The sequence below is a fragment of the Callithrix jacchus genome, chromosome 5 (assembly GCF_049354715.1).
Source record: "Callithrix jacchus isolate 240 chromosome 5, calJac240_pri, whole genome shotgun sequence".
Classification (NCBI taxonomy): Eukaryota; Metazoa; Chordata; class Mammalia; order Primates; family Cebidae; genus Callithrix; species Callithrix jacchus.
Window position 1 is genome coordinate 45721787 of NC_133506.1, and position 8183 is coordinate 45729969.

Genomic DNA, 8183 nt, shown 5'->3' on the forward strand with positions numbered 1-8183 from the left:
TCTTGAACTCCTGACCTCAAGCAATCCACCTGCCTCAGCCTTCCAAAGTGCTGGGATTACAGGCTTGAGCCACCACACCCAGCCCTGTGATAAACATTTTAAAGTTAAAAAAGGGTATAGCTCTTAGTCAGTGAACCTTTGCCTTGCCCCCTCTCTCCTGTGGTAGCCTCCTTAGCAGTGCCCGTGACCAGCCTCTGATGTGCACGGGATTGTGCGCTCCCTTCCCTTTGGATCGGGCCGATCAATCTAATGTGACAGTGTTGGGTTTAAGTCTTTTTTTTTTTTTTTTTTTTTAAATTAACTGGGCATGGTGGCAGGCATCTGTAGTCCCAGATATTTAGGAGATTGAGGCAGGAGGACCTCTTGAGCCTGAGAGGTCAAGGCTTCGGTGAGCCATGATTGTGGCACTGCACTCCAGCCTGGGTGACAGAGCAAGATCCTGTCTCTTAAAAGAAAAATAATGTTCACATGTATTACCTTATGATTGGTTGGGTCCAGAATGTTGCCCTTGCTGCTTCTACACCTTGGTTGTGCTGTTCAGCTGCCTCTCACTCTCACTCTGTTACCCAGGCTGGAGTGCAATGGCACGATCTTGGCTCACTGCAACTTCCACCTCCTGGGTTCAAGCGATTCTCCTGCCTCAGCCTCCTGAGTAGCTGGGACTACAGATACCTGCTACCATGCCCAGCTAATTTCTGTATTTTTAGTAGAGACAGGGTTTTACCATGTTGTCCAGGCTGGTCTTGAACTCCTGACTTTGTGATCTGCCTGCCTCGGCTTCCCAAAGCGCTGGGATTACAGGCATGAGCCACCGAGCCTGGCCTTACAATCTATATAATCATTGATCTTGTTTAGTGCTGTTTCCCCCGCAGGAGAATTTCAGCTCTGTGAGGACAGGAATTGCTTGTCTTGTCCATGAATGTGTCTCTAGGGCCAGATTTACAGCACATGCCAAGGAACATTTGATGAAAGACTATGCGAAGATTAAGCACTGTTTTCTGTTCGTTGGATGCTTTCGTTCCTCTCAGTGGCCTGCTGATGCCCTGTGTGCCTCTATCACATCCATGGCACTGGCTTCCCCGCACCCAGAGCAAGGGTGCCCAGCAGGTCTTCAAGCATGTGAATTGTTCCTGCAGTCCCAGAGCCTGTCACCTGGTGGTAGCATATACTCAGGCAAGTTTCACCACCTGGCCTGGCACCTCCTGCCTCCAAAATCCTAGATCCCAGAACCTCAGAGCCTGGCAGCCCTCAGGGATCTACCTCTGCCAGCCCCATTTGGCAGATGGGGAAATTGAAGCCTCAGAGAGGAGGCATAATGCAGAAAATCTCAAACACTGGACTCAGGGAATCTGGCTAAGTCTGGCTCTTGTCCCCATTCACAAGGGCACAAGGGGAAATTGGAGGGGGAAGTGGGAAGTCCTAACCCTCTTTGGGCCTCAGTTTCCCCATCTGCCTGCTTTGTGGAATGAAAGGGACATCTGAGTCACTCCTATGTGTTGGGGAAGGCCAGCAGTGAGGGGGAACAGCAGGCCCAGAACCCCAGATAATGTTATCACCCCATTTTATTGACCAGGGACTGAAGCCCAAGGGAACACCAGACACGGCTAGAGAGCCACAGCATGGACGGCCCAGGTAGAATGAAAGGCCAAGCTCTGCCACCCCCTGCCACTCCCTGCCCCACGACCACTGGAGACACCCCCATTCATGGTCTGATGGTTCGCCTTTCTGCCTTATTTTCAGACCTGCTGGCTGGTTTCTTTTTTTTTAATTATTATTATTTTTTCTGAGACAGAGTCTTGCTCTGTTGCCCTTGCTGGAGTGCAGTGGCATGATCTTGGCTCACTGCAACCTCTGCCTCTTGGGTTTAAGCGATTCTTCTGCCTCAGCCCCCCGAGTAGCTGGGATTACAGGTGCCCGCCACCACACTCAGCTAATTTTTTTTTTTTTATTCTTAGTAGAGATGGGGTTTCACCATGTTGGCCAGGCTGGTCTCAAACTCCTGACGTCAGGACTCCCAAAGTGTTGGGATTACAGGCGTGAGACACCGTGCCCGGCTACTGCTGTCTGGTTTCTAAGCCCTTCAGCAAAGCACTCTCCATCAAAGCAGCCACCGTGGGTCTCCCCTTGGCCAATTGCCTCAGTTTTCCCCTCTTGAAAATGGGCTAGAGAAAAGCTGCAGGGATAGGGAGGAGGAATTCTGAGAAGCAGTTTGGGGGCAGAGGAGGACGTGCATCCCAGGTAGGAAAGTGCCTCTTCCTTCCCTGCCCCCGCCTTGCTTCTGCCCACCACCATGTGGCCACGTGGGCCCAGCCCACATCTTCAGATTTTAGAAGAGGCGCTGGAAATCTGAATTTTGATGTGAAATCTCCTGATTTTTAAATGTTGGCAGTAAATTAACTTAAACACACACACATCAAACAAAACACTCCGGGGTCATACTGAACCCATCCCTGGTCTTGATTGGGCTACTGGCTGCCAGTTTGAGATACTTTCTGGCTCTAGGTTCTGAGGGCAGGTGACTGGGAGAGGTAGCACCAGGGGGATCCTGGCTTCCTGGGCCCACACAGCCACTCACATGCTCTGGGCCTCCGGGCCGTCGTGGTTCAAGTTCCCACCATTCTCCTCCTTGGGGAAAGGCTGAACAGGACTGGGGTGGGGGTAGGGAAGCAGCAGGCGGGGCCTGTTGAGCAAGAGCCTTGTAAAAACAAGGGCTTACGTCATCCTAGCTTGCAGCTTCCCTGCAGGACACCTGGGGTGGCACCGGGGTGGGACCTGCCCTGAGAACGAATGGGTCATCCCCGGCAGGGGGTGGAGGGTGGGGAAGGGTGGCAAGCATGCTCCACTCTGGAGGCCATAGGGCCTGGACCCCTGCGGGGCCGAGCCTGGTCTTTGGGGGCTGGCCCTCAGGGTCCAAGTAACACTTAACCCAGAGCGTGAGACCCTCTGGGCTACTCTTCTCTGGGCCTCAGTTTTCCTCTCCAGAAGCTGGGACTCACATTGCCAGGCCTGTTGTGACAAACCCGAGGGGGAAAGTCGGGCTGGGCAGATTTCGTTCCTTCTCATCCTTCCGTGTGACCTGGGGCACACACACTCAGTTCTTCTGGGCCTCAGTGTCCTCATCTGTAAAGTGGAGATGATGGTAAGACTCTGGCCTGGCGCAATGGCTCACACCCATAATTTCAGCACTTTGGAAGCTGAGCACCACTTGAGGCCAAGAATTTGAGAAAAGCCTGGGCAACATAGTGAGACACCCATCTCCACAAAACTTCAAAAAATATAGAAAAAGAAAAAAAACAGACCTGCCTCCTCAAATTATCAAGAAGATTAAATGAATTAATACATGCAAAGAGCTTGGAATGTGGTTCAGAGAGGGTGGAAGATTGGCCTGAGGACACACAGCAAATCCTCCAATCCTTCAGTCTCCCAAATCTCATTTCGTCTCTTTAGAATCCAGAAGGGGGATGTGGACGAGTGCTGTGGCTCAGAGAGGGAAGCCATTTTGCCTAAGGCAAACGAGGAACCTCTCCTTCTTCTCAGCCTCCTCCATTGTTCATTCATTGAGCACCTTCTGTGTACCAGGCTCTGTTCTAGGCACCGGGGACACAGTGGTGAAGGCCATGGGGACAGACAGCAAGATGGGCAGGTGAGATAATTCCGATCATAGTAAGAATTGTGACAGCAGGGGGGTGTGAGAGGATCGACTGAGGGGCTGGACTTCCCATGGGGAGATTGGACAGGGGGCGGTTTCCTGGAGGAGGCAGCCTTTGGGCTGAGAACTGAGGAGCTGCCTTGGGCAGAGGTGGGGTGACAGTGTTCTTGGTGCATAGGGAACAGCAAATGCATTCATTCACGGGTCCATGTTGAGTGTGCTGCACCCAGGAATTCCTCGTGGGCCAGCCCTCCCTGAGCGGCAGTCTGCAGGGAGACTGAGATAGACCACTAGGAGAATGGAGGCTGGTGATAGGGAAGGAAATTCGCCAGCAGGGGGGACAGAGAGGGCTGCTCTGAAGCCGTGGCCTCTAGCTCAGCCCCGAGTGTCCCATTTTCCAGTGAGGAAGGCCTGGCCGGGTGGCCCTGGGGAAACTGCTGCACCCCTCTGGGCCTTGATCCCTCCCCAGCTCAGAGGCTGCTGGGAAGGCCCAGAAAGCCAGCAGGCTCGGCCAGTGTTCTATCCCCTCCCTCCCTGCCTCCTACCCACCAAGGGTGCCCAGAAATGTTATTTCTCCAGCTCTTGGGGGCAGAGGTCACCCCAGCTCAGCAGATAACATCGAAGGTTGAGCAATGCCCGCCTGCCTGCTGGGGCCAGGGCTGGGGTCAGTGGGCCGGGGGTCAGCCCCTGGCAGGCTGGGAGCTCCTGCCTGGGCAGCCTGGGCTAGGAGTGGCAGAGAGGTGGGCCCAGGGAGCTGCCCCAGTGGCCTAGGAGTGGGTCCCGGAGGGCAAAGGGCCCTCTGACCTGAGCCTACCCAGCAGAGGCGGGCAGTGGTCAGAGGACCTCTGGCCTGTGCTCAAGTCCAGACTGGTGCTTGTCACTTTCCCGTCTGTGAAAAGGCAGCAGCAGAAGCATCTTCCTGGTGGGGTGAAAAAAGTTGAACCTTGGGGTCCAGGCCCACCCCGAGCACAGGGCAGGGACTTGGTAAAAACAGGGGTGTCTCTTCTCTTTCCTGAATGCCACCCCCTCTCCCGTGAGGCCTGGCTTAAGCCGCTCACGGCAGCTTCAGAAACAGAAGCTTTTTGGTCTCTGGGGCTGGCAATAGGTCTTAGGGCCCAGAGAGGGCAGGCATTTCGTGTGGGATGAATGTGGGCGGGACACTAGGCTGTGACCTTGGTATGCCATGCTATGCCCCCTCTGGGCCTCCAGTGGCACAATCCGTGGGGGTCCCTTTTTCTCCGATGTGCTGCCTATAAGGTAAACCTCAGGTTGGGGAGTCTGTAGGAACAATGCCACCACTGCTGACAGTAGGGACACCCTTCATGGACTGCAGCTGGGAGAAGTGAAGGGACTCACCCAAGGTCACACAGTGTGGCAGGGCCGAGCGCCCCCCAACTCCATCCCCATCGCAGGGCCCAGGTCGGGTGGTGCGGTGCGGGGTGGGAGAAGACCCAGGTGTTGAAGCCGCGAGCAGGCGGCAGGTGAGGTGGGCGGGGCGCCGTCCACCAGGGTCCAGCCCCCAGCGGAGCGCGCTCCTGCCCTGTCCCCTCCCCGACCCCCGGGATCCTCATATTGGTGGCTTAAGAGGGAGTCGTCACAGGCCTGGAGTCTCCTTTCTAGAGCCAGGGACCTGGGGAAGGGGTGGGAGTTTAGGAGAGGAAGGGCCACGGGGATGGGTCGCTTCTCCAGGAGCTAGAGCTGCGGCCTGGGGTCTCCAGGGATCGGCCCGGGGAGCGGCCCCCGGTCGGCAGTCCGGGCTCGGCTCGGCCCTCCTGAAACCTCCGCCTCCTCCAGCAGGGGGCGGGCCGCGGCCGCGTCTCCGGGGGGAAGGCGCTCAGGTCGCCCCCTCCTCGGATTCCCCCGCCTTTCAGGGCAGCCTCCAGCCCAGAGGGGCGGTCCGGGGGCGGGGTCGCACCGCCCCCTCTCGCTCCCAATCCCGGGGCGGCCGAGCGCGGGTGGGCAGGGGGCGCGATGCCGCTCCCCCCGCGGCCCGGGGACCCCCGGAAAACGCGCTCCGGGTGCCCGGTCCCTCCGCTGCGCCCCGCCACCGGCCTCCCGGGGGTCTCGGGCGTCCGCGGCCGTGTCCTCCGCGTCCCGGTGGCGGCGGCGGGAGGGGCCGGCGTGACGCACGGTTGCTACGGGCCGCCCTTATAAATAACCGGGCTCAGGAGAAACTTTAGCGAGTCAGAGCCGCGCACGGGACTGGGAAGGGGACCCACCCGAGGGTCCAGCCACCAGCCCCCGCACTAATAGCGGCCACCCCGGCAGCCGCGGCAGCAGCAGCGACGCAGCGGCGACAGCTCACAGCAGGGAGGCCGCGCCACCTGCGGGCCGGCCGGAGCGGGCAGCCCCAGGCCCCCTCCCCGGGCACCCGCGTTCATGCAACGCCTGGTGGCCTGGGACCCAGCATGTCTCCCCCTGCCGCCGCCGCCTGCCTTTAAATCCATGGAAGTGGCCAACTTCTACTACGAGGCGGACTGCTTGGCTGCTGCGTACGGCGGCAAGGCGGCCCCCGCGGCGCCCCCCGCGGCCAGACCCGGGCCGCGCCCCCCCGCCGGCGAGCTGGGCAGCATCGGCGACCACGAGCGCGCCATCGACTTCAGCCCGTACCTGGAGCCGCTGGGCGCGCCGCAGGCCCCGGCGCCCGCCACGGCCACGGACACCTTCGAGGCGGCTCCGCCTGCGCCCGCCCCCGCGCCCGCCTCCTCCGGGCAGCACCACGACTTCCTTTCCGACCTCTTCTCCGACGACTACGGGGGCAAGAACTGCAAGAAGCCGGCCGAGTACGGCTACGTGAGCCTGGGGCGCCTGGGGGCCGCCAAGGGCGCGCTGCACCCCGGCTGCTTCGCGCCCCTGCACCCGCCGCCCCCGCCGCCGCCGCCGCCCGCCGAGCTCAAGGCGGAGCCGGGCTTCGAGCCCGCGGACTGCAAGCGGAAGGAGGAGGCCGGGGCGCCGGGCGGCGGCGCAGGCATGGCGGCGGGCTTCCCGTACGCGCTGCGCGCTTACCTCGGCTACCAGGCTGTGCCGAGCGGCAGCAGCGGGAGCCTCTCCACGTCCTCGTCGTCCAGCCCGCCCGGCACGCCGAGCCCCGCCGACGCCAAGGCGCCCCCGGCCGCCTGCTACGCTGGGGCCGCGCCGGCGCCCTCGCAGGTCAAGAGCAAGGCCAAGAAGACCGTGGACAAGCACAGCGACGAGTACAAGATCCGGCGCGAGCGCAACAACATCGCCGTGCGCAAGAGCCGCGACAAGGCCAAGATGCGCAACCTGGAGACGCAACACAAGGTCCTGGAGCTCACGGCCGAGAACGAGCGGCTGCAGAAGAAGGTGGAACAACTGTCGCGCGAGCTCAGCACCCTGCGGAACTTGTTCAAGCAGCTTCCCGAGCCCTTGCTCGCCTCCTCCGGCCACTGCTAACGCGGCCCCCGCGCGCGTCCCCCTGCCGGCCGGGGCCGAGACTCCGGGGAGCGCCCGCACCCGCGCCCGCGCCCCCGCCCCCGCCCCCGGCGGCGCCGGCAAAACTTTGGCACTGGGGCACTTGGCAGCGCGGGGAGCCCGTCGGTAATTTTAATATTTTATTATATATATATATATATCTATATTTTTGTCCAAATCAACCGCACATGCAGATGGGGCGCCCGCCCGTGGTGTTATTTAAAGAAGAAACGTCTATGTGTACAGATGAATGACTCTCTGCCTCTCCCTCTGCCCCTCTCCAGGCGCCGGCGGGCGGGCCGGTTTCGAAGTTGATGCAATCGGTTTAAACATGGCCGAACGCGTGTGTACATGGGACTGACGCAACCCACGTGTAACTGTCAGCCGGGCCCTGAGTAATCGCTTAAAGATGTTCCTACGGGCTTGTTGCTGTTGATGTTTTGTTTTGTTTTGTTTTTTGGTCTTTTTTTTTTTTTTTGTATTATAAAAATAATCTATTTCTATGAGAAAGGCGTCTGTATATTTTGGGAATCTTTTCCGTTTCAAGCATTAAGTAAGAACACTTTTAATAAACTTTTTTTTGAGAATGGTTACAAAGCCTTTTGGGGGCAGTAATTGGCTTTTGTTTTTTTTTTTCTTTATTTTGGATTTGTTGGATTTTGTTTTTGCGTTTCTGGTGTGTAGGGGGTTGTGTGTGGGGAAGCTGCTGTTATTTTTGGAGGTTTTGGTGGTTGGGTGGGGGTGTTGCAGCTGGTTTTTCTGCCTCTGCTACTCCTCCCCCCACCCACAGGGTCTGCTTGGAGATGGGGTTCCAGCTCTGGGGAAAAGGGGAGAACAGTGATGGCTCAGGCTTTCAGGCTGACTCAGAGTCCCTGGGCGCTGGGACGGGTGGCTGGGAACCCTGCTTGAGAAGGGAGTCCAGGGCCTCTGGCTGGTCCGGAGTGTCAGGCTTGGGTTTGGAAGGGCTGGGACGTCTGTGACCCCTGTCCTGTGTTTGGGGATCGTAGGCACGCCTGTGACTGTAAGAGGAGAGGGTTCAGGTCTTGGTCCGAGTCAGGGCAGATGCCTGTGGTAAGTGTAGTAGGGTGGGTTGTTTAAAACA

At 58.8% G+C, this 8183-nt stretch overlaps 1 protein-coding gene across 1 annotated transcript; it reads left to right on the forward strand.

Moving 5' to 3' along the window:
• The first annotated feature begins 5827 nt into the window (after positions 1 to 5827).
• Positions 5828 to 7678, forward strand: CEBPB (CCAAT enhancer binding protein beta). The gene has a single exon (XM_003732845.5). It carries the CDS (start codon positions 6029 to 6031, stop codon positions 7061 to 7063), a length of 1035 nt encoding a protein of 344 aa, XP_003732893.2. The 5' UTR covers positions 5828 to 6028; the 3' UTR covers positions 7064 to 7678.
• The last annotated feature ends 505 nt before the right edge of the window (positions 7679 to 8183 follow it).